The 26,324-nt window shown below is 47.8% G+C and overlaps 2 protein-coding genes across 29 annotated transcripts in view; one reads left to right on the top strand and one right to left on the bottom strand.

Moving 5' to 3' along the window:
• LOC120949832 (glucose transporter type 1) overlaps positions 1 to 26,324 on the bottom strand; it is a 176,955-nt gene that overhangs the window by 78,909 nt on the left and 71,722 nt on the right. For 15 of the 28 annotated variants that reach the window (XR_005751072.2, XR_005751074.2, XR_005751071.2 and 12 more), the window contains exons 1-2: positions 23,535 to 23,665; positions 5,487 to 6,209 (exon numbers count right to left, since the gene is read on the bottom strand). Coding sequence is in view for 1 of the 28 variants with exons in the window: in XM_040367384.2 (XP_040223318.1) it covers positions 5,487 to 5,516 (30 nt within the window). In the remaining 27 variants the exon portion in view is untranslated. Of the gene's footprint in view, positions 1 to 5,486; positions 6,210 to 7,801; positions 7,870 to 22,874; positions 23,434 to 23,457; positions 23,666 to 26,324 lie in introns of those variants that run through there. The other 13 variants (XM_049605448.1, XM_049605447.1, XM_049605451.1 and 10 more) reach the window with 5 other exon arrangements.
• Positions 24,601 to 26,324, top strand: part of LOC120949833 (uncharacterized) — a 40,945-nt gene continuing 39,221 nt past the window's right edge. The window contains exons 1-3 of the mRNA XM_040367386.2: positions 24,601 to 24,623; positions 24,721 to 24,875; positions 25,007 to 25,778. Coding sequence (XP_040223320.2) covers positions 25,146 to 25,778 — 633 coding nt within the window. The 5' untranslated portion in view covers positions 24,601 to 24,623; positions 24,721 to 24,875; positions 25,007 to 25,145. The remainder of the gene's footprint in view (positions 24,624 to 24,720; positions 24,876 to 25,006; positions 25,779 to 26,324) is intronic.

Raw genomic sequence — 26,324 nt, 5'->3', positions numbered from 1 at the left:
TAATTATTAAAGTCGGTTTTTTGACGTATGAAAGGTATTCTCCAGATTGACCGACAGTTAAAGGTTCGTTGATCTGTGTGGGCAGGTGGAGGGGGTGAGAGTTGCAGGATGTCATTAAATGAAATTGAATTCAACTCGAGCACCACCTTGATTCAATTACACTTCATGTCGCTCTAATGAGTCTTTGCGACTGCTTGAGCAGTAATAGAGTTTGAGGGGGAGGGGGGCTCTTTTTTTCGAGCAGTCTTCCTTAGGGCTGTAAATTAATACACGACACTTGAAGTGAAGGAAACCGAAAAGCCACTCACATATTAAATATTCATGTGCCGTGAAGACCGTGTATCTTTTCTCATTTCGTTACCAACCACCAAACAATGTTAAAGTACCGCACTCACAGCACACAATCAACGAACCGTGGCCTGTAAAGAGCGTGCTTCAGATTCCCGGTCGTACACAACAAGCGACAAACCCTGACCTGGGGTGAAAAGCGGCACGAACCAAATGCCACAAGCAGGCTCACACACTGCCCCGAAAATCCGGACTGGCGCAGCTCATTGAGATATATTAGCAATTCAAAACAAAGTATCCGCAACGAAAGTGCGATTGAACCTCGCCAAACGAGCTGACCACACTCGTTGGCGGTGTGCTGCTCTCTCTCTCTCTCTCTCTATCATGTGGTTTATGTGACTTGGAGGAAAGAGGTGCAACACTCCCTAATATAATGATTGAGAAAAATTAGTCTCAACCGAGCAATTCATAAGACGGTACGAGATTGTGCAGCCCACCGGACACCAAAGCAGCTTTGATCCCCGCAATTTGGTTAGAAGTGCCCTTCAATCCCTTTCTTTTTCATTTTCGCTCTCTCTCTCTCCCCGGGGGAGATTGTTGAGGGGCAAACGAGGGGTGAAACAAAATCACACAGGACAATTCCTAACCGACAAACGACCGACTCCAGACATTAAGCCTCACCGGGCGAATGGGGAGGGAAAAGAAAGAAATATACCAAACAATCCGATGATTAATTCGTCCCCTAAGTACAGTTTAAGTCGGTAATTATGTGCTAATGTAGGTTTTCCACCGTTCTGCTCAGCTGAATGCACACATGCTCTCCTAGCAGCAGCGTAGTTGTGTTGAGCGGGAAGGGAAAACTCGATCCAGTTCACTTCTCTCCCTCACAGTGCTCGCAGTGTGTCCCTGACCTCTGCCCGCAAAACAATGGCGGTAGCGATGAATTTAGATTAGTGAGCGAAATGAGCAAGCAAACCGGTCCCAAAACACGGCCCCTTGTGCTCGAGAACGGAACTTTTCGGACTCCGGGATGAGGGTAATAAAAGGACAACACCTACTGGGAGCCTTTGTGCAGGACAGTGGGACAGGGAGAGGTCTTTCAATGCGATGCGCGCACACATTTTGAATGAAAAGCAAAAATAAATAATGCAACCTTCTCCGAGAGCTCCGATCCGGAGTTTCGGGGCTCATTTCGGGGCAATAGGGCTCGTTTCCGGCTTAATACCTGTATGTATGTGTGTGTGTGTCTGCGCGTGTGTGCCTTTTTGTTGTCGTTTGTCACCGAAGGACTATGTGTTTTTTTTTGCCACTTTTTGGGGAAGGTTTATCGAGCAGCCGGAAAGTTCGAAGCAGGAAAGAAAAATAACCCAACCTTCCCGGGGTTGGGCCAAACACAAACAGGCACAAAACGTCCACCAAACGGCCCCGGGAGCGGTCCGCAAAAGTGCGGCAGAGGATCGATAAGACGGTGGACCGAAAGTTGTTTGTCGTGGCATCGAGTGAGATATGCCATCTGCATGTGTGTGTGTGTGCGGTCTGAGAGGAAGAGTGGCTCATAATCCTCTTCAGGTAAGTGCCTGCCGGTTCCGAAAATGGATGGCATTATTTTCGTGTTGCTCTTGCTGCTGCTGTTATGCTGCTATGTGCCAAAAACCTCTTTCGCTCGTTGTTCTTAAGGGCTGCATCGCGGGATACAAAGACTTATCGTGCTCGGAACGGCGAAGCCTTGAGCAAGTTGTTTCACAAGGCTAAAGCAGCAGTTACGCTTTATTAACAGCTTTGATGGTGCTGTTAAAATGTGCCGTGAATTCGCAGTGAGACGGAGGAGGAAGGGAGGGGGTTGGGAGGGATCGGGGTTAGTGAATTAATTACCGAACACAAAATGCCTGTTCGAGAGCAGGTAGGTTTATCTCTTTATCGATCGGCCCATCAGGTGAAACGCCTGCAGGTAGGCTAAGCCTAAGCGCTGCGGCCACGGTAGGCTGTTTTGTGGTACAAATTGCATACTTTCGGGCGTTTTAGCACAAGCATAAAGTTGTTAACGGGCATGTTGTGCATATTTTGCTCGTTATGGTTCTGTTTAAAGTTTTAACACTATTCAACGGCCAGTCAAGGTAAATATTATCATCACAAAGTTTAATGTACAGCAATTCCAACAGTATTAACCGAATTTGGGGGACAAAAACGAGCTGATCTCGTTTTTAACATTCTACTTAGAGACAAAAGTTGATTCCTAACATCATTCCCGAAAGGAATGGAAAGAACCTTTCGGCGAACCAATCTTTTGGCAAGCCGAATCGATTACATTGTACCCGCTTTTTACCCTTTCCGAAAAGCTCAGTAAAGTAGAGTGTAATCCTTTCCAGCTGGCAGCTTTTACCCCTTTGAAAACACACAAAAAGAATCCTCCTTCCCACCGAAGCTTGTGCGACGTTGCAAAAATTGCGAAAAGCGCCACAAAAAAAAAACAAAAGCACCAGAAAGACTAAACCAAACAAAACAACACAACAAAATTACAATCTCGCAAATGAAATTTGCACCCCAAAAAGAACGTGAAACACGAGGATTTGATCACGGCCAGCCGTGACAGATACAAGAGGAATTGGCAACAAAACAATTTCCCACCGTGGCAGCGGTAGGACACACGGCGGGCTAAGAACTGTTTCAAAGCAAAAGATACTACAAGCACCGGGGAGGGAGCGGGAGGGTAAAAACAACCAAACAAACTGCAACGAAAAACATCATCTGCAAAATGTAACCCCAAAAAGGGACCCCGCAGCGCACGTTTCACTGCCGTCGGTGCGCGCTCATTGGGAAGTCCAACGAAACGCCACACAGCACAAACAAACGATGGCAGGCAAAGAGAAGTACACAGCACAGGGGGGAGAAGAACAAGAAAGAAAGAAAAAAAAACGCAGACAGACCTACACGGTAACCGCTCAAATTCCAACATCTACTTTAGATGATAGAGCCTGACCGTGCACCAGCGAACGATAGAGATACGGGCTATATCCGCGCCCCGCCCTGCCCCCGAGAACGAGCAGCCAACACAGCGAAAGCAGCGTGGTAAAACAACGGACGCGCAACAGCAGCAGCAGCAAAAAACACATCAAACCCGAACCCGAAACATTGGCCAACATTAGCTGGCGCATCGTACTCACCAGTCCAGGCTGGCCAATGATCGAAGCGCGGAAAGCAAGAGGGAGAAGGAGGTGGATGAGAAGGAAAATGTCCTGGTTGTAAAAACGAAGACAGACTGGACCGATATGCCGGGAGAATGTTACGGCCCGTAAACGAGGTTGAGAGGGGACCGAGAGTCGCTCCTTGCTAATGTCCTTTTTCCAAAACCGTTCCGAGCTTCGTTTGCTTGTGCTCGAACTGCAGCGAAGGAAGGAAGGTGCAAGGAGAGCGTGGCGTGGCTTCTATTGTGCCTGTGCATGATGGCACGATTTTCCAACAGGACGAGTATGGCGTGCCCTGCGTTGCAGACTGGCGAGGTTAGCCCGAAAAAAGCGACACTGGCACAAAAAGAACACGACAACGCAGAACGCCCGAAAATGCCATCCACACGAAGACGGGCAGCGTTGATGGAGGTGAGATGCAGTGAGTAAATCCCTGGCAGTAAATCCAGGTCAGAGCACGCCGCCGCTGCCCGCTTTTTCGGTCTCCATAATGCTTTCGAGCGACACAGGGACACACACACACACATATACGAGCGATGTGGAATGCGTTTTGCGACTGTTCGACCTGTTCGACACACAGCACACTGTCCACGTGCACATGCGTCCGCAACAATGGTCCTTCGAGCCGGAAAGGAGGCTCCAATGGAGGCGCCTGGTCGCTCGATCGACTAAAGCGGAAAGATAAACCCCAAAAATCCTACACCAATGGATGTCGTACGCAGTGCGATCCCCCGCACTTTCTATCCTCAAGCATTGGACCCGATTTTTCCATCGTTGGGTGGGTGTGAAGCGTAAACAGTGCTACACAACAGTCAGGCTGTCCGGGGTTCCGGGGATTTACGAGCGAACAGCAAAAGGAGAAACAACGCAAGGTACCGCACGGTCGGTTTGATAAACGGCATTGTCTCTTGCAATGCGACAGTTTGTAGCCACTGCATCCGCTTTGGGTCGGGTTGGTTGGAAAGGAAGCCCAGGATGCGCGTTTATACGCCAACCCAGAGACGGAGGACCCCTTTTCTGAATCCCCTCCCCTGCCTTTGACTGTAATGAGGAAAGTGGCCACCACCACCACCACCATCACGATGGCCACCGGGTCCTCTGTTGCGGTGTTGTTTACACTTCGCTGCTCCTTTCAATCTTCACAAATCACGAATTGTGGCCGACACACTGTTGGCGAACGGCGTGTCAAATTGTTTTTGGGGAGGAGTACGTACTCCTCACACTGACACTGACAAGCCATTTTATCCTCGGCCATCCACGGGCTTTTGAGGGTTTGTCACGGCTGTGCTCTTTTTTGTTTTATTACCCGTGGTTGTTCGTGGTCGTCCTAATCTTAATCGTCCGGTTTTACAATCCCGGAACCCCTCCACCCCGACCAAGTGCACGCTGAAGCTGAATCGTTCCGATCCGATAAGAAGCTTTTTCGGGGACGTTGGGATGGTGCATGCAAAACAGGGCATGATGCTTGAGAGCCCCTTGACCCACGGCACGGTCGGCTGATTTGCACACAAATTTGCTGCCACGAAAATGCAACGGCCCGGGCCGGGTTGGATGACATTTTGTAAATTCAAATTACGACCGAACGAACGAGGGTGCAGTGGATCGCGGCCGGAATGAGGGAAGAGGCGACACTAACCAGCGTTGATGATAAACATGCTCGTAACTTGTGGCCGACGACGTCAGCCGTTGAAGGAGACTTTCATCTTTGCTGGTTGTGGTTGACTGGGAAGCTTCTTTTTGACAGGATAAAGGACACAGTGGTTTAGGGCTTGTTTTATAGCGCTGTACAAGTATAATGAAATGTTTTAAATTACAATGTTTATAGCTGGTAGTGGATAACTAGTCGACTAGTCGCAAGGCACTCTAAAAACCACGAAGAAACTGCAGAATACCAAATCCGTAGAGAAAACTGCTCCACAAGGTGCCGTCAGCGCTGTTTGTTCGATTATGAACTCCTTTCTCCATCTGTATAAAAGAATAATTTTGAACGCTTCCCTTCGATGTCCCCGCTCTTACCTTAATTGTCAGTCCAGCCATTTCGGGCATCCACTAGTAGGTTGAAATTTTGTTTCCGCACACGTTCGGAAATGCTACTGCTGCTGGCTACTGCTGCTACAACGATGGGTTCTTGCTTCCTTCAACTTCAATGTACAACCTTCCGATGTTGCCTTGCTGGAGAAACTCGCTGTTTAGACACTTTAATATCTTCAAACGAACAAACAAACACGCACACACTCACTCACACAGCACAGCAAAACACTTTTCGAAGCGGTTCATTCCATTCGCCAACACTTTGTTTTCCGTTTTCGGGGCGTCCTTTGCTTTACTCGCGCGAATCGTTTCTACACGCACACACACTTTGCAACCACCGAGACCGAATCAATTATATCAGAGGACACAAAGAGAGGATTTTCGCACCGAAACACCTTAAATCGCGCCGTGGGATAAGGGAAATATGGGACAAAGGGAAATGTCCTTTGTTTTCTAATTTTTCACACCCACCACGTCATGTCACGGAACACGCGCAAGCACTGGGATGATTTTGCTCGGGGTAAGCACACTCCTAACACCAAACTGTATCTTTACCACCCGCCGCTTCGTCCGCCCTTCGCACTTTATGCTACAGTGTTTATGCTACAGCTCAACCTAATCGTACACTTTTCACCATTTTACACATTTTTTCATTAAACTTTCAATCCACTTACTCACATCAAAGTGAAGCGATTGATACGCTCACACCTGGAAAAAGGAAAGAGGTTGTAGAGTATTGAACATCAAGAGGTAAAAGAAACATCAACAAAGGATATTTAACGTCGTCGTTACATGATAAAAAGGAGTGACTGTCGGCAAACAAATGGGGATAAACCGAACGACAAAAGAGCACCCGATAATGCTCGAAAAGTGCAAACGTCATTGCTTGAGCACCACTGTCAGCTCCGCCGATTGTTCCACTTGGACCGACGACACACAACCACACACCGCCTGTCACACTGTCACACCGACTGTGAAAAGCGTTCCCACTTTGGTCAGCCACGCCACGCCGAGTGACAAGTGGAAAAACTATTTATCACCCCGATCCGGCACCCCCAGCATTCTCCTTTTCCCCCGTTGTTCTGCTGCGTTAAAGTTTTATTTCAACTGTTTGCACTTTTCAATCCTCCTTCGTCAGTTATAGTGTACCACGCTCGTGCACTGACTCGTTTGATCATTGTTACATTGTCCCTGCGAATGCTGCCACTCCCTGCGGGTGTAGATCGCCCTCTTCGCCCCCTTTCTTTTGAGGACGTATTTTTGTCCCAGCACAACAGGGCCTTCCACGAGAGACACACGAACAGGCGAACGATAAAAGGAACATCAAATTCTCTGCCCGATCTTGTCCCACTCTCCGACGACTCTCTTCTTAACAGGCGCTGCTGCTGCTGCCTTGACTGACCGACGATAGCAAATCTACCATGCCGAAAGCAATGCACACCGACACAAACAGACACACACACACACACACAGAGCTTGCTCGCGATCGATGCCATTCATTTCCGTCCGTCTCGAAAAGGGTCGTCCCCGCAGCTGTCAGTTTGCAGCGCTGGCAGCACTTCCGGCCAGCAACCGGACAATGCCGATTCCAGGGAGTTTGATCTTTTTACTGCCGTCCACACTGGTACCCGAGCGTTGTCGGTGTCTCGGTGCGTGTGAGTGTCAGTGTGCTTCGAGTTAACAGCATCATCCCCCGGAGGGCGCGCGCACAGGACACGGACGAACGTCAGACGACGAATCGTATCACCGTTATCGGAGCCTTATCTTCTTATCGTTCGAGCGGAATGGGTTGAAAATGGAAAATCCTTCCGGCCAAAAGCGTTTTCCCCACTGTCCCTCTCTCTCGCGCTCTCTTTCTCTCCTGGCCTGGCCGTTTGCGTTGCGTTGTGTGTTATTGTTTCGTATTTTATTATCCTCCCACCGCCATTCGGTTGCTGTCTTCGTTTCGCTGCAGCTTTGGGATAAAGTTTCTTATCCCAACTCTCTCCCTCTCATTCTCATTTTCCCTCAGGATGCCTGCAAAGCTGGTCCACAGACCACCCAAAAGGTTCAGGTTCGTTTGTTTGAAGTGTTTTCTTATGTCGCTTTTGTTGCCGTGTGCTCGGGAGGCACAATCACTGCACCAAGATTGTGTCGTGACCGGTCCGTGGGGGGGAGAGGAGGGCGAGGCAAAATAAATAGTTTTTACTCCCCAATCCCCAGCAACGGGAGGGAGGGTCTGTCAGGCCAATTGTCGGATTGAATTGTACGAAGAAGGATTTTGTGCTCTGCTGCAACGGAATGTTGTCGTCCTTAAGTACGTTTAATCATGTCTCGCGATCACGAGGCGAAATCCTTTTCCCAGCAGCCTTGGCGGTGGATTGATTTTCTGTGAAAGAGAGAGAGTGGAAAACCGAAAGAAGATTGTTAGTAAATATACGGTACAATATAGTCAGCTTCGCCTCCTCGCAACGCTATCTGCACTATCTTAGATGAAGCGATTTTACAAGGAAAGCAGCGAATTAATATACCATCGCACAACCGGGGGAGAAACGATAATGGAGTGGCTCACTTCCCGTTTGATGTTAAATGCTCACTTTGAGTGATATTTCCGCTGCCGACAATGGCAATGGGCGCACAATCGAGCCACTTAGATGGGACGGAGAGCGAAAACAATGGCACGATTGGAAATTGGATTGCAAAATAATGATCGATGCATAAATGCAATTACACTGATGGAATCTGAGCATCCATTCTCATAGGGAAGCCAGACCAAGATAAGGATAAAACTGTTTGATAGATGATAGCAACTGCTGCAACGAAGATGTCTCTATTGAAAGAAATAAAGCGATGCAAATTGATGCTTCTATGATTTGCAATACGTCATGCGGAAAATATCTTGCAATTATTTAAAATTAATGTAATTGTACAGTGCTGCGAATTGGATGCTTTACCTTTGCTTTATTTTATGCTGCGGATTGTCTAACTTCAGGCGTTTTGCACTTCATCGCTAAGTAAATGAAATTGTCTAGAAGGCTGCAATCCGCATGACAGAGAGTGCTTTCGATTAATAACTCCATCGCATTACACCGTAAGTACACAATTACACTTTACTCAACAATTTCACCAACTTTACCCACTGGAAAGCCATTCAAGAATGAAAATCACTTTGCTAACTACACTTTTGCAAGCATCCCGATGCCCGATTGTACCCCCGGAAGGGGAGTGAGAGAGGTCAAGCAGAACCGGACTCATCAGGCTGCCCCCGGAAATCATTCGGAAGGTAAAATGGTGAAAAGCAAGTTTGGAATGCTTCCAACGGCTTTCAACGACCCGGTCCGCGTGGCCACTGGATGCTGTTAAAATAGCATTGCTTAAATTATTCGCTATCAGCTATGACCGCACACCCCTCCCACCCCAACCCCTTTCCGCGCCCCTCATACACAGTGTCAAAAGTTGCACTGTCCATGGTCTATGGACTGGACGGTGTTGCTATATTATGCTGTGCTGTGTGGGGCCCACATTGCAAAGCCCTCGAAACAAGATAATTCACCTCGAAAAATCCAACGATCCACCCGGATGCGCCCAGAGGACCCGGGATGCCGGGGGAGAGGGTCTTTCCGAGAAGCGAGAGAAATATTTCTGCGCGCTGTGTAAATTGTGCATCGCACTGTTAATGATAAGTTATTTATGGACGGTATTTGCACTGGAGTTGTTTTATTTTATTTGCAACTCTCGCTCGCTCTCTCTCTCTCTCTCTCATTGCCGTGCGAGTGAAAGCTTTCGGTTTTAGAACTAAACACTGTGCACCGGAGCACCCGAAAGGGGCATATAATGCTAACCACCCGGTGGAAACCTGATCCTGATCCTGCGAGCTGCGCGTTTACGGAGTCACGAACGCGCGGAAACCACGCTGGAAGGTGTGGAGAGATTAAGTGTCCGGTTCAGTGGGCTGTCGGGTGTGAATGATGGCGTGTAAAATTTGCCCACTCAGTAATGGTACCGGTCCGATATGCCCTGAATGTTTCGAGTTGTGGTTGACGGGCGCAAATAAATGCACACTGGTACCGGGGATTTTGGCTGAACGGCTGAGATGAGATTCAGCGTTTCGTGCGTACAGTGGAATTGTGCTCGAAAACAAAGAAAACAACTCTTCCGAAACAAACTCCACAAAAGCTAATCGCTATGCTAAACAGCTTGCCTAATTTCAGGCGCTTTCGGTTGCTAAGCACGGACACGAAATTACCTCCAAGTATGCAATCCACATGACAACGGTTCATTATTTGCAGCATTTCAAATGGAAGTTACACGCTTTTAGGGATGTTTTACAAAAAGGATGCTCATTGCGCTCGTTTCTGCTCGTACAATCCACCAGCTCCCATAACACTTTGTGCCCCGCAGACAATGGCTCATCACATTGTGTGTGGGTGCCAGCTGCGTTCTTTTCAAACCGTTAGAATACGCGTTCTTTCGCCCCATCAGCACACAGGCAGCGCCGAAACAACCTCCCAATCAGAGTTGCTATTGGACAAATTTCAATGCCAATGGCGTGACTTTTCACACACAAAAGACCACCCCACGGAACACTGATTTCTTTCGCTTACCCAAGCATTCCGTCTTCGGCAGGCACTTTGAATGAGGCGTCGATTAAAACCGTCGATTCTTCACTTCGCACTGACGAGATTTGCTTGCTTCACTGGGTTCCTCCATTGGATTGCTTTATTCAAACTTGTACTGGTACTGGTGCGGTGGGAGGACTGATCGATGGAAAAAAGAGCCAACCGAAACCCCAGGCGCCTGCCGTTCGACAAATTACTCGACACAAAGTCAACGCACGTTCCGTTCATCACTCACGCGACCGTGTAAAGTGTGAGAGCGAGAGTAGTGTCCTCCGTGTCCTTCGTGAGCTAAGCGTGTAATCCACCGTGTATTTCCATGCCCAGGACTCCGAGCGCACTAACTAACTTCATTGAAGCTTGCAAGAAAGTTGGCCCGCAAGCACTATCGCCGACCAGAAAATGAAGCGAAGGATGAAAAAACAAGGCAAAGTTTTAGCTTTTATCCGCGTAGATAATTGCTCGAGAGGGTGGAGAGCCCCGCAAGGGTGTGTGTGTGTATTCCACTGGATCGCGAGATCACGGACGAGATGTCCTTTGTGTCCTAGCCGTTGGGGAATTGGACCATTCGCATGCGTTCCGTGTAGGTCACGTACCAGAAATCTCTCCAGCTCCACTGTCTCCTATCCAGGCAGGCAAGGCTTCTTATCTTCCAGAGGGCCGCAAACGTGTAAAAAATCACACACAAAAAACTCAATCGTGACACAAAATCACTCTTCCCAGATAAGGAAAACCCGCACAGGGAGAAAAAAACACCTTACGTGACCGCCACCAGTCCTGTGGGCCTTCCCTGAGATGTCTAAATGGCACAATCAATTCTACCTCGTGTTTTTGGGATCCGGAACTCAGCCACACAATCGCGCACAATCTGCTTTCTATCTCGTCTCCAAGACCACTAATAAATCGCCCAGCCCAGGTCGGTCGGCCATTGCGTTTAAGCCCATAATCACCTACGCTGGGCCATGTCGCAAGACCTCCCCGATCAGGACACAATGATCCCGAATCGGCAAAGATTGGTTTCGTGTTTATCTAGAGTTAACATTGTCCGCCCGTTGTCCCCCTGTCGAATGGTCGGCGCAAACCAGGGACACACGTCCAATTATTCTTGAGGCTTAATTGTGAAAAATGTTCCCCGGTGACTCCAAAACAGCCTAACAAGAAGGGAAAGAAACAGTAACGTTGTGCCACACTCATTATGTGGCTACGGCTAGTTCGGGACTTCGGGAGTGCTCTGTTCATTCTCTCTTTCTTTCCATATTAGCAACGTTGTTTACTTCCGGTAACGCCAACAGCCCAAAAAGAAAGTGGTTGTTGTGTCGTACCGTACACTAATTGGCCCATCCACAGGACACTCGAAGCAACTGATGGTAGGATTTTTTGTTCAACGATAACTCGCGATAAGCCGCACGGGAAGACGTGTTTTCTGTTGAACAGTAAAGCACAAGCCCTGTTTGCCCTTTTGGGGGACATTTCAGCAGGGAGAAAAGGGCACCCAAAACCTAATTAGGTCCTGAGTTACATGGTCCTGCCGCTCGGAGAGCTCCTAGATATCCTTGGCGTGTGGTAGTCACATTTTTAACTCATAATTACTTCCTCGTCCACCCTAAAGAGGGGCATCATTACGTGTTTAGCGGAAAGGTCGTGCGCCAGGGTGGTAGTTTGATTGAAAATTATTATTGACTGTGATTGATTCTGACATTTACTCCAAACAATCAGTTGATTGAACGATAAACAAACCGTTCAAAGGCGAAGTTTAATTTCATTCGAGATCACGCACAGAAACAAACAATCCCCCCATCATGTTTAACTCTTTAAAAATGGATTCATTAAACAAAACAACAAAAAAGGCTTTCCACAAAGATAGCTTCCCTTTTGTATTTGTTTGCTCTGCTTGTTTGTGCACCCAATCAATCACAGTTGCAAACGCCACGAAGAGCACTTTAAATGAGCCGCATTTTAAATGCTGCAATGCGATATTTAACTTGCACCGCGCGGGGACAAAGAAAGGATGGATGGCATTATCGGTAAAGTGTATGTTTGCACACACAAACATACACACACAAACGCACGTATCATATGACATGTGCGCGATACAGCGACAATCGTATGCCGCGCGGCTTGTGAATGACACATTTTTAGTGCTCATTAAAAAATGCACAACTCATTTCACTCCCGCACCGGCCGGAGTAGATCAATTACTATTCTATGCATAATGCAAACCCCCCCCCCACGCTGCCTTCCCTTACCACCCTTCTCGAGCCACTCATTTGCTACCGTTGGTCGCAGTCACATCTGTTACGGTTTGTCTTCGTGTGTGTCCCGTTTAATGATTGAAGCACTGCAAATTACCTTTCTCAACAATGCGACAGCGAGAGCGAGAGAGAGAGAGAGAGAGAGAGAGAGAGAGAGAGAGAGAGAAAAAGGGACAGAAGGGTAAAAAAGGTAGCCAAAGTGTCCGTTCCGCTGAACATGTTCCGGGTCATCGCTACGGTATTGCATCGAATCGCTGACCGATTGAGATGAAAGAAAAATAAAGTGTTTGTTAATTGTTGCCATTATCTCACGCAGCAACGGAACAATCGCGTGGTAGCAGGGGGGAGGGGGGAGGGTAGGGTGAGGAAAGAAGCATTCAATATCTTTCCAATTTGGCCCGGAAGCTACGTTTTAATTTCGGATATCTGATTTCATATGGGAATTCGGCGATGAATAAGGTCTGCAACAGAGTTTGCATCGTGTTTTGTGTTGTAGATTTCAAATGCTTTTGCTTTAAATTAATTGTGTTAACAAAACATAAGCGCCATCCGCCTACAGGTATGCAATATCACTACAATTGAGGATTTTTAAATTATAAAATACAATAAAACCAAAACTGCTTGCTATTTATAAACCGAAACAACCTGTACAGTACAACACAGAGTAAACAAAAGCACTGCTGCACACTTTCCCACAGGTTTGCACAAACATTGGTCAGACGAGGGGGCCTACAAACGGAGGTCTACCGAACATCGAGGATTTGTGGCACAATCTGTGGGGCTACCGCCCGGGTGCAAAAGGTGCAACGGACTCAGGGTGCCAGTGATTCAACCCCCTTTTTCACTATTTATTTATTCGCCCGGCCACTGCCGTACAGCAGCTGCTGCTGAAACAAATAAATAAATAAACACTACAACAACGTTTTGCGACAACAATCGAGGAGCACTGTCCCTCCTCCCGTTGTGTGGTGCTTGCATGATCATAATGATGATGCTGTTGGAGTTTAAATTTCATTCCGTTTTAATGTTGTTTGTCGCATTCACCACAATTTCCATGCGATTGCATCGCGTGCACACACACACACACACACACACACACACACACACATACACTGGAGTTTTTGTGTGGTGCAGTTTTTGCAAGGGCTTTTCTTCCGTGTCCCGTGTTCTAGCGGGGAACGTTATCAGCGATAAACTCATCAATGTTGACCAGCGTGTGCTTGGAGGTTCTGAACTGAAACTTTTATTGAACAAACAAGGTTTCACACTAATGAAAATAGCGCTCGAAACCATGCAAGTGACCCTTTGGTATGCACAACAAACAAACACCATGCAAAAAAGAAACAGACAACTATCCGCCCACCTAACCTGTTTGTGGTGAATAAGGCCCCCGATTAAAAAGCAATATTGAAACTCTAGAATCAACAACCTAGCTGTCCCCATGCTACGTGAGCAATCTGCTGCATCGTCCAGCACATTATCCTACAAAAATACCAAGACCAACTTTGATTCGGTAGCTTAGAGAAACAGTTTTCCACTCCATCTCCACCAGTGCCCGTTATCAGATGCTCTAACCTCTAGCTCGATTGATTACAAACTCATCCCTCCGTCAAAGCGACAAGCACGCAACCGCTCTAGCCCCACGTAATGGTTTGGAAACTGTTTCAATTATTTCTGCATCTACCTGGACGGTGCAAACAGTGCATCAATTTCTGATTACAAAACACAAACTCAAACCACAACCATTCCCTTTTGCGTGGACAGCATCTTTCACTTTCCCACTAGTCTGTTGGCGGAATTGTGTTAATAGTTTGTCCACCAGCAGCAGTATTCCTTCGAAGGGTCAGATTTACTGTCTGCAGTCACAATTTCCGCAACTTATCGGTGCATTATTTGCACAATTCTTGCCCGCCAGCAGTTTCATTTCCTGCTCCCAAAACGTGCTCGAACCGAAGAAGAATAACTTCGCTAACCGAGGGACGGTGTAAGTTCATTTGTGCGAGGATGTTGTCGGTCTGCCCGGCTGACCAGACCGTTTGGCCAGATGCCGGACGATACCTGAGTTCGTGCCATATTTCTCGGTATGTCCATTACGTGGTTCGCACAATCGTCAGCGTGGTTTATTGCCCGTACCTGGAGAAGCACTTTAAGCGTTGTACGATCTGCCACACAAGTATTTGACCGACTTTAAAGTCTTGAAATTGAAAGCGTTTGCGATAAATTACGCCCAAGAGTATGCAATTCTGTGAACAAAATCACATTACAACGCTTGATGTATCAATTGATATGGACGGTAAACAATTCAAATCTCGAAAACGCCTAAAAGTATGCAATTCTATAGAGAATTTGTTGTTGTTTAATATCACAGCAAGATTTTAGCCAATTTTGTAACAGTCATTACGTATGATCCGTTTACCATTTGCTACGCACAATTCATCCTGAAATATCCCAAACAAATCTACTCAAATAGTGTAGATCGAAAGAAAAAAGAACCATGCCCCAAATCCAACGACAACAGTATAAATCATGTCAAAACGATCGGCATAAACACTTACCCGGATTAGCCGGACGGCCCAATAAAGTAGCCGGTGTCGACACGGCGGTATGTCTCAATTTATTTAATCGTGTGGATTAATCCCCAAACGGCCACTTAATGGTTCTTCAAATTTGCCAAAACCCATCGGACGGAAAAGATAGAGAAGCAGAGGAGACACCAAGAGCAAAAAAACTAAACACCCATCGACAAGACAATTTGTCTGCAACGGGCATCCGGTACATCCACACAGGGAGATAGAGCAGCATAAACGAGCGCAAAACCATAAATCATCAAATAAATGCATAACCACCGCACCCGATGGACGGACGGCTGAGATGCGAAATGCGATCGTTTTTAAGCACTTTGCCAGATCAAGAACATGCTCACGACTCATCCATATTTTACAGCGCACCAAGCACCAAGGCACGGGTAGATAAGGGAATGGATGGCACGGGCATGATACGAGTGTCAGTAAAGGTTGTTGTTGCTGTTGTTGTTGTTGTTGTTTGTATATTTTATCACCCATGGCTTTGCCATCACCACCACCGCCGCCCAAGTGTCGTTGCGCAAAAGGACAAACAAATGGTCTCCAGAAGAATGTTTACTGTACACACCGGCAGTGCACGCCGCGTATTGGTCCGTCGTTTGTGCAGAATGGAGCGACATATCCTGTGGAGTAAACATCATTCAGTGTGGCCATAACTCCGCCGTCTCCCAGGTTCCACCACCACCCAGCGATCATCGCATGCCGGAATATGGCACTCATGCTCTCAACGACTCAAGCTTCCCGTGGTGGTGGTGGTAAATGCATGGGAACAAGTATGTCACCGTACCGCTTTTGGTTTCGGGTTGGGCATGGGAGGAAGCAGCCGGGGGATGCCTTTTAGAACGCGGAATGTCTCGCGGAGAGGAAGCAAAAAAGTCTCCCTCCCCCCTTAAAGGACCGACTTCCTTCCGTTTCGGTACGCGGTTCGATTTAAAACATTTCATCTTAATGCCTTTTTCACTTCGTCGATTCTTTCGCGGTTCTACCCTTACGTAGCACCACCCATCGCGTATGGGTGAATGGCTGTTTGTGTGTGTGTGTTTCGATGGATGAGTGTGAGCAACATATTCTTATGGCTTTTAGTAAAGACCCACTCCTGGGCGATGAAGGCTCTTGGAGTGCGAGCCAGCTTCGAATGGGGATTGCTTGAGCTGGGGTTTTTTGCCTTCCACACGTCCGGAGGTTCCTGTTATGATCATTATGGTTGGTATTGCTATTGCTTCTACTGTCTGTTATGTGCGGCTTCCGGCAGCCTTTAGCAGCATGGGTCGATGGGATGGAGATGGTGCGGCCATTAGCATCATTTTGATGATATGAAGCAATTGCTTGCTTGCTGAATACGGCACAAGAACACGAAGCAGAGCGCGACGGAGACGAAGAGGAGCATTGAGAGCATTAAAATGGCCGCTTGTCAGACGCCGGTTGTGGCTAATGTCATCGCGGTGTACCATGGCTCGAGGATCCCTCGATAGATGCACATCCACACATTTATCTTCTTGACTTTCCCGAAGACGGTTTGCTGGTCTTCTTTCCGGGACAGCAGAAGGCAGTAAGAATGCACCACCAGCATCATCACCGGTCCTTTCCCCTAATGCAGTTACCATTTGCTCGTCAAGCGTCTGGTCAAACGAGGGGACAGCGGGTAAAGGAAAGTAATTGAGCAGAAATTGAGAACGCTTTCTCCCATCCACAACCAGAACCGATATGAAGCACTTCGGACGCAACTGTACCGTAAACGGCGTCCACAGCCAGGCGCAGCTTGGAAGGATTGGCATTGGCAGAGCGCACACCGGCTGCCAAGCGCCGATCCATGACTCGCCTCGACACGGCCGTATGATGAAGCCCGAATCCTACGAATAACTGCCGGCGAGGGCTGTCTGCAGCAGGCATGGAACCGGCCCGGCGGATGTACACTTCAATTTCACTAATTTATGGCCATTTCTGCCCATTTCTGGTGGTGCTGCTGCTTCCGACCATTCCGACCGGGCGGCCAACCAATCGATCGGGTGCCCACGGACCCGGGCCACGTGCAATGGACGGGCTTGCTTCGCCGACGGTTTGGGGCGTAGCAAATATATCTTATTTTAATCAGTTTTGCTCCTCGCGCGCGAACTCAATGATTCCCCGCGTGCCGGTGCCTGCGCTGGCGGGAAGGAATAGACGGGGTTGGTCCTGGGCCATGGCAAGCTGGAAACAACATTTCCAATATTGTTTTCGACATTTCCCTTCCCATATATCAATTGGAGCGGCGCGTTTCGACCGGGGATCGGCCGTGAGCTGTCGTCCTGCAGTTTGCTTTTATTTTCGGGCAGCTTCACCACTTGGGGGAGGACGAGCAGAAGCGCCGTGTAAAGATCCAGGAGCAGGAACAATTTCCGAACCAAGCTTAGCTCTTCCGGAGGAAAACGGCATCCGAAAGCTTTGGATTGGGAGGTGTGTGTGTGTGTGTGTGGAATCGCTTTATGCTTTGCTTTGGAGTGCGTTGCGAGTGAAAGGATTCATTGAGCAAACGGATATAAATGGTAATGGAAGTGATTGTCCTGATGCGAGGAGACGCTCAATGGGTGTCTTAATGATGGTGACGATGATTCCATTCTTTCGGTCAGCAGATGAGCTCCAAGAAGTCGTAAGGTGAAGCTCCAAGACGATTACTCATTTTGGTAGGAAGAAAGCTTAATTCAAACAAATGATTTGAGGCGATCCAACGACTTCAAGGACAAGAAGCATTTTTTGTGTGTAGAGCATCCTTAAATGTTGGCTGATTTTTTCTTCCTTCAGCACACACACACAAAATAATCTTATTAGCCGCAGTGTCAAATAAAGAAAATGCCTGACAATTGAAAATAGATTTTAAGCTCACAAAGAGAGGAACCAAAAGTGATCGTTTTTCTACGTGCTGCGTATCATCTACGCCTGCGAGAGGAGCATTTTCGGCGCAAAAGCTTGTTCCATATTCAGCTCACTTCCAAAAAAAGCTGAATTTCCGCCCTGCCTTCCGGTCAATGGGAAAGTCATAGAATAAAATGGAAGATATCTTTTCTGCCTGTGCTAAGCTTCCTGCTTCATTTGGTATTCATAAAGGAAGGAACCAAGCCCACAGTACTGTCCCTGTGTGCGACTGTGGCCCGGGAAAGTCCGATAATAAGCTTTTCCTACCAATTTCAAACAAACCCGTACAGCCACAGCCTTTCCGGCTGCCGCAGCATTCGCGAGATTGCATCGCCCATTGTGACCGTTTCCCCGGTGGCGTACCAAAGCGGACTACAAAATAGGAACCCCACGGAGCATTTCTACCACTTTTCTTTAAGCGGTTTTAGGCAACCAGAACAAAAGAAAAATACAACAACAAAAAGCCAAAGATGCTGCTGCAGATCTTATTTCAAATCTTTTTGGCCCCTCATTCCGCCCCAACTTATGACAGCTGGAGGGTGAAAATGTCATAGCAACCACGCTGCTCCGAACACTCAAGCAAAGGAAATGCGCCTAGAAGTATGCAAGCGTACGCCAAACGCTCACCGTGTGGCGAATGATTTTACCCTTAAAGCAGCAGTGGCGCAAACGAAACACGACTTTCTGACTCTTATCCCTCGCCTTCTACACCAACACCAATGTTACTGTAAGTCTTCAAAGGGCAAGTTCTTTTTTTCGGGCTACGGCTTTCCGCCCACTTCCGGTAGCGATTGTTTGCATAGGTCGACCAAAGCCGGGCATTACTAGCTGTTTCCGGAGCTTTCCCTGGTGTTTCGCTTCTACGCCGGACGGTCGCTACACGTTTGTGTGGGTTGGATTCACCTGCCCAGGGAAGAGAGTCGTTGCTTCGGCTGAGAGCTAAAGCCACGTGCTAGCGATAAGAGGGGTTAGTTGTGCCGAGGGGGGGGGGGGGAGGGCCGCCGGCCTATAATAAAATAATAATGTATGTAATTCCCGAAAAAGGGTTTTGTTCTGATGCGCGCCGATAAATAAAGTGGCTCATTGTTGTGCCTTTCCTCCGCCAAGGAGGAAACCTCACACACGAGGACGCAACCACCAAGTACAAGTGCTTCCTCTTTTAATAAAGATATCGTCCACCCGAGCCGGACTGCAATTATGCTGAAAGGGTACTAAACTTTTCCGCTCCGTTGCGCTTGCTCGAATTGAGGCAACAGCGCGTGTATTGAAATGTTATCAATTACGCTAATAGGCGAGCGCATCTTCGCCCGCGCCACTTCCACCAGTGGATTGAAGGTAATAATTCTTTTCTTGTACTTTTCTTTCGCTCTCTCGTATCCCAAAAAAAAAAAAAAACAACCCAACCGCTGCCCTTAACTGTCGGGTGGTTAAATGTGGCCATAAACAACAGACCGCTCATGCTTAAAATGGCCAGATAAGAAACTTTACACCGTGCTTCCACAGGACCACACAAACACAGACACAAACAGCCATTGGTAAGCACTAGTTTTGCTACCTATTTATTACGAACCATTAGCGCCGTGAGCCCCTTTTCCTCGCTCTCTCCCAGTTGTTGCTGTCTGTTTTTCGGGTGGAGAGGAGGACCTGCAGCATTCGTAACCGATCATCGGCAAACGATTTCGAGCACCGGCACCACACTTCGAGCCAGAGTCGTTAGCAAAGTCGTAAACACTAAGAATCGTTGAGCAGCGTCTACCTTTCTTCCATCCCTCTCCGCCACAACCGAGGGGCATAAAATTTAAAGGCTACAGACATTATTGATAGGACGAAAACAGTCGTCCTTCCAACGGGGACTCCAAGTGCGGAACTGTGTAAGGAGGGAAATTCTGCGAAAGGGAAAATCAGTCCCAACGCATTGGAATTTTCTATCGTTGTTGTGATAAACATTGCAATGTTATTTTACATTCCATCAACACTGACCTATTAAAAAAAAAATTATCTTGTATTTTTCCAATAAACACATGCCCCACCTGCCAACAGAGTTCCAACATTTATGCAAACTATCCTAATGGGTGGTAAAAAGGTCATGCCAGCAATTTCGATCCAGTACATATTCATTGGAATGTTTTTCACCTGCAAACGGCTTCCGGGAAAAATTTGTAACTCATACAATTGAATTAACAAAGCCAATTGATGGTGCAAAATCTCCCGTTTTGATGATTCACTTCATGTAAGTCCCATATGACATGCAAATAAATGCATTCTTGTCCGTTTTATTGCTATTTGGTGTTAAATTTTCATCATGTAAATCATTTCACCGTTGGTTATAGTTCGCAGAATCTTTAAAACACAACAACTACGACCATCTCCCCCCCCCCACCAAATGTGTGCAATCAGCACGAGAGCAACAGCAAACAATTCGCTATTGATTTGTAGGCATTTTGCTGCGAGGGGGGGAGTGAAAATATTCACAAAATCCACCCTCGTAAAATTCGCTTACCAAAACCACGATAACTCACTTTTCCATCGACTCGGTACCGACACAAAAACACGCTACGTGGCCTGTGTGAGTGTGTGTGTGTGTGTGTGTGTGTGTGTACGTACGGTAATTGGAAGTGATCGGAGTGGTAATTGGACCGAAGTGGCAACCGAGAAGATACTTAATTCGAAAGTCATTATCGTATGCACATAAAATTTGCGCCCGGCAGTCGGCTTAAACGGTGCAGCACTGAAGGGAGGTGGTAGGTGTGTCAGGTGCCGCTTGTAATGAGGCTCCCATCGGAAGTTCCTAAGCACTTCCGCCGTTGAGCACGGTTTGATCGGGCAGGATACGCCAAAATCTGCCCTGTGTTGTGGGGCTGGCATTCAGGAGGCAACGGATTGGGAGGAAACTAACACACCCACACACACACACTGACATACATCTGCAGTGTCACAAATGCCGTGGGAAATTAACCACACGCTCCAGCGTTGAGCCTTGGAGCGAAAAACAGCTCGCCGGGGGGGAAATGCGCTACAACAGCGCGAGCGGAAATTTCATTCGAAGCAATAAATTACTGAATTCGAAGTAAATAAAGCTTAAGTGAAATAATTTCTACCCCTCCCTCGTGACACACACACACACACACTATCTAATTCGGAATTATTTCCATCACTCGGGAGCCCCTTTTCGCTCCGCACGCGCACCAACTGTAATCACGCGAATAAATAGAAATTATTCTAACACAAATTCGGTTCGCGCAAAAACTTTGCCCGCAGCCCCCGTATGGCGTACGTTTCGTGCGCTGCTAAGCGTGGGCCTTTACACTGCAGGACCCTGTTACACCCAACGGCTCCAAAGCTGCACGTGAGAGCTTCACTAATCAATAATTTCTGCCGGTTTTGTAGCTTGCATCGGGCTCGGTCGGTCGGTCTATCAGCCACGCGCTCCAAACTCCCGCGTTCAATGATCAGGCCTGTGTGTGTGTTTGTGTGTTGGAAGCAGCGTACCAACCGAAAAGCCGCTTTTCCGAACAGCCGCCACCGCCGGAAGCCGCATAATTTTAATTCAATCTAGCGACCCGGGGCGATGGGTATGGTGAAGCGGTCGGGAAAGATTGCAGAATTTCCCCCCATTCCAGGGCGGGAGCACACAACACACACAGGGGATGCTGGCGCAAAAGATGGCGACAAGCCAGTCGACCTGCACAATTTAGCGACTACCTCGATAAATAATTAAACATGCTAATAAACTTTTCCAATAATTCGACAGCAGCAGCAGAGGCAACCGGCACGGGATCGTCAAGGGCCCCGAGAAACAGACTGTGCCCGCCGCCTTGTGTTAAATATCGACCACCTGTTTTCGGGGAAAATTTGCCAACCACCACCGCCTACTTAGCTGCACGTTCCTTCGAAGGGCTAATCGAACGGGCGGATGATGGAAAAGTTATTACCCCCCGTCGGATGTTATGGATTTCATAAAGAGAGAGGAAGAGAGAAAAAACCAAGAACGAGAGGGAAGCTTTGAAAATTTTGAATGATTTCGTTCGAAACACATTTGCATTTTGCAGTCCAAACGTTTGGCAAAACGTTGCAAAAGATGGTGACAATAAAATTAATATCGCTCTGTGCACTTCGATTTTTGTCGCGATGTGTGCCTGGGAGCGGCGGGGCCGGAAAATTAACGACCGACTAAACAGCAACCGATAATGAAGGGCACACATTTGTCACATTATTATTAGGGTGGACAGTTCATGCACACAGGATGCATTATTTAGCTGTTTTTTCCTCGTTTCGCGCAATAAATGCATCAACGCGTTTAATGGAGCGCAATTAAAGATACTCGCTCGATGATAAATTGGTAACAAAAAAGTGCAAAGAAACCTGACAATGAGTATTGCTCATTAAGATGGCAGTAATAGATTGTGCTCGTTTAAGTAATTAAATTTACTTTAAATGATACAATTTGTTAGTGTGTACTTCTCTCCATTCTTCTCACCCAACTTCTCGCTGTAACTGAAACTCGACTCGTTATCGTTGCACAAGTTCACGGTCGCTTCTACATCCGCCGCTCTCGAACGATCAACGCGCTTCCATCTTTAGACAAATCGTGTGACACAATCTTCCCCATGTCCATTGTTGTTTGTTGATACGGAATGGTGGCTTGGGCTTGGGACACGTGCTCGCTGTGTAGTAATCGCCCATCCATCATTATCGTACCGGCCCCGTGTGTCGGCGGCAGATAATTTCAAGTGTCTTTCTTACTACTACTTGCACCATGCCCCATCATGTACCCCGATTGCTTAATTAGTGCAACATCAAACGCAGAATGATCGCTTCTATCAAACGGGGTAGTTGTTAGATTGTGTGAGTACTTTGTCGTTATCGTTTAAGCGACGACCAGCATAATGCATTGGTGCATGTTAATGATGTTATCAGCGAGTAGCGTGCCGATTTATTTACAGATTACAGACTTATTAAATTGTATCGTTTAGTAAGTTATAACTTGATTATGTGGCTGTTTAACAAAGAGTGGGGTTTCCCAACAAATAAACAAAGCGCATAAATCATTCTCACCTAAAATTAGACCGACAAATCGCTTCTTTGCTCATACTGCAACGTTCACAAGGGAATGAGATTTTGCTCTTCTCACAAGTATCTCATCAAAACTCTGTCTCGTACAGCAATAGATAATGTGATAATGAGCCGCTTGTTGCCCTCAATGATGATGCTAATTCGACGCCTCTTGGTATTGCGATAAGATGAAGGCTAGTGTGGTACACTGTGAGTCACATCACGCCCACGTGCTTCTGTGAAGAATGTTATAATCTACACTGCAAATTCCGCTCCCCCAGATCGGTTTGTGTAATGTGATGCAACAATTCACATTTACGGAGTGCATTTGCGGGCAAAAGCAAAAACACAAACACGAGAAAGCCATATGATCGTCACACACCAACGAGCACTGTACAAAAAACACATAAAAACGCTCACAAAAACACGCACACATGAGGTTCGATCGCGAATAGCTCGTCAAACCGGTCTACGGTCACGCACACACACGCTCTCGCGCGCAGCAAACAATCGATCAAAACACAACACACGCACGCATTTCGATTCGTTCGCCACACGCACGCCACGCAAACACGGTTTGACCTACAAAGCTTCTAGAAAGATGCTACTCCGTAGGACGATTTAAGACAAGCAAAATGCGCATTTTTGTTTACGGCCTTCTACCTTTGCTTTCGTACACTTTTACTACGCAAAGACAGTCGAAATAAACCGATCGAACGAAGAAGTATGGGACACAAACATCTAACGCCAACAACACACCGCGGATGCTGATCGCGAAGTGACAGGTGAGATGCTTACCGCGTAAACAAGTGAGACAGAGAGAGCGAGCGAGCGAGCTACGCCGCTCTCTGAGCGAACGATTTTGAGCCGCTCACGCGCGCGCTCCTGCTGTATTGCTCTCTCGCTTGCTCCCACAGTCAGCTGCTGGTGGCGTTTGAAATGTCATGTAAAATCCATCCCCTCCACCCCTCCCCCAGGGGGGACCGTTAGTGGAACTATGGGATCATTTCATCAACGAGCGTGGTTTAATAGGAATTGTCGCTTCATGACGATCCGGACATCCGAAGCACCGAAAATAAGAAAAATATCGTTAGCGAAACTCATCTCACCAACCACGGAGTGGGGGGGGGGGCGTTCTGGGACGGGGGCGGCAGTCGTAATGATTATACGGTGCGTGGTGATTCTAGTGACGGTCCCTAAGACTCTGTTATCACCCGCCACTGCTCGCGACTTGTAATAAATGTGCTTCATTATTTCGGTTACGTTTTTATGGCCGCGAAAACGAGCCAACAAAATCTTGCTACACGCGCACGCAGATAGAACACAGAACACCACCACCAAAACGACGCATCAACGCAAAGTGTCGAGTTGTTAGTTTTATTTTTACGACATCTCAACCCCGAAATAGGCGCGCGTCATCTGCCTTCGCCGTGGACGAGCTGAACCTACACCGAAAAAAGTACTCAAAAATCGTCCTGCGCGTGTGTTTGTGTGTGTAGGTAAGTCAAATTGGTACACGGGACAGTACGACACTGATAAGAACGATTGTGTTTTGTCTTTTCCCGCTACAAACAGCTCTCTAATCATCTCGACTTTGTTTTCTTCTATCTACCTTGTCACGGGTTGACAGTTGTCTCATTTGTCAGTGTTTGAGTAGGCTTTGTCAATCGAATAGTGCGTGCGTCTGGAAAGTAGGAAAAATCGCTGTCCTGAAAAGAAGTTTCCCGTTGTTTGTGGGTCAACAACCCGTACGTGAGTATTGTTTCAGTGCGCTAATGGGATAGTGCCCCGAAAAAGAAAAACAATCTTTTTTAACACGATTATGTGCTGTACTTTTTACGCCTTACAGATTTGGGCAGATGATTCCGGTTTACTAAAAATTGCACCCGGCACTGTTCTGCTTTGGAGAGACGCAAAAAAGCGACGTGAGTTGGAAAAGAAATTTCGAGTCCTTGTTGACGGATGTGCGCGCAATCAAAACAAACCCAACTCGGTCGGCTGCAGGCAGGTTTGATTTTAATCTAATAAAATTGCCGCTTGCCCGAGCACATCCCCACGGGGGCATCCGACACGGGTTGGCTGGTGTGACCGACACACGCAGTGTATTTATTCCTGTTTTTTTTGTTGCTTTCTAGCCCAAAACCTGTCACCAACAGTGAGATCCCGGACGGAAGGACCAGCCGTACTGCAAGCAGCACAATAATACATCGGTCCACTCGGCTCTCTACAGCCCAATCACAACCACTTCCAGGACAAACGCCCAACGCAGGCATAATGAACCCGAACTATGTGAAAAAGTGTGCCGACTTTTTGCAAAACATACCGGCCCACAAGCTGGCCGCAACCAATATTGCTGCTACCGGTGTTGCTGCGGTTGCTTCAACCGATCCTTCCTGTCCCGCCGCCGGTGCCCCGCAGCAACCGCAATCGAAGCCCGAATCGATCGGCAACAGAGCTTTTGGGGCTAGAAAAACGCCCCAAAGACCGGGTGGTGGTGGTGCCGTGGGGATGACGAAGCGTCCCGTTTGGCGTCACCCCGCAGCCGGTCCGGTGGCTCCCTTTCCCCGCCCCCAGCAGCCAGCGCACGCAAGCGAGCAGCAAAAGTTCGTGCGGAGCTGCTGTCCGTCACGCCGGCCCGATACGTCGGCCCGCCCGGGACGGGCACGGGTGGATTGTCGGTGGGACGCGCAGGGTGGGAAACATACTCCAACCCCGCTGCCCACTTTACCGCCCACCGGTGAGATGAGTGCCGGCCCGATACGGGAAGGTCGGGGCGACGCAGATAACGTCAATCACCGGGACGGCATTGGACAGACGAGCGTGGAATGCCAGGACCGTCAACCGCCGTCCTGGTCCGGAATGCTGTCCCAGGCTCATCCTCTCCCGGCTGTCAGCGGACAGCGGAAGGTAAGGCTCCCGCATCCTTACCGGTGCGATTATTCTTTCCACTAACTTTGCAGCCGCCCCAAAAACTAGCCGATAGGGAGGGCAGACGAGCGGGCGTCCAAAAATGTCGCCCCGGTCTGTAACGAGATAACGATGATTTCGTTAACTGTTATTTGGGTAACACAGGGTTTTGCGCAAAAGCGACTCGAGGATACCTGGCGTACCTTCATCGAAAAGGATGATGCTTTTTTTTACCTTGTTTGCCAAATTTTTACCACCACTCCGCTTTGGTGTTTCGGTCTGTCCCTTTCTTTAGAATGTTTTTCCAATTTTCACATTCCAATACGCAGGCAGGAAGGGGGAAGGCGTTTTGAGGGAAAACCCCCAGCAGGAATAGAATCTATGCGCCTGGCGAAAGGGATTAGCCGTGTTTGCTGAGGGATGAGCTAATGTTTTTAGTGCGACACGGGCATACACACACAAATAATTCTCCTTTTTGTCGGTGGAGATGGTTTTGCCATCGACCTCGGAACGAAAACTAATCCACACCATCAATCTGCGTTGACT

Source organism: Anopheles coluzzii, chromosome 2, assembly GCF_943734685.1.
Source record: "Anopheles coluzzii chromosome 2, AcolN3, whole genome shotgun sequence".
Taxonomy (NCBI): Eukaryota; Metazoa; Arthropoda; class Insecta; order Diptera; family Culicidae; genus Anopheles; species Anopheles coluzzii.
The sequence above is the reverse complement of the archived record's forward strand: the minus strand, read 5'-3'. Positions and strand labels throughout refer to the sequence as shown.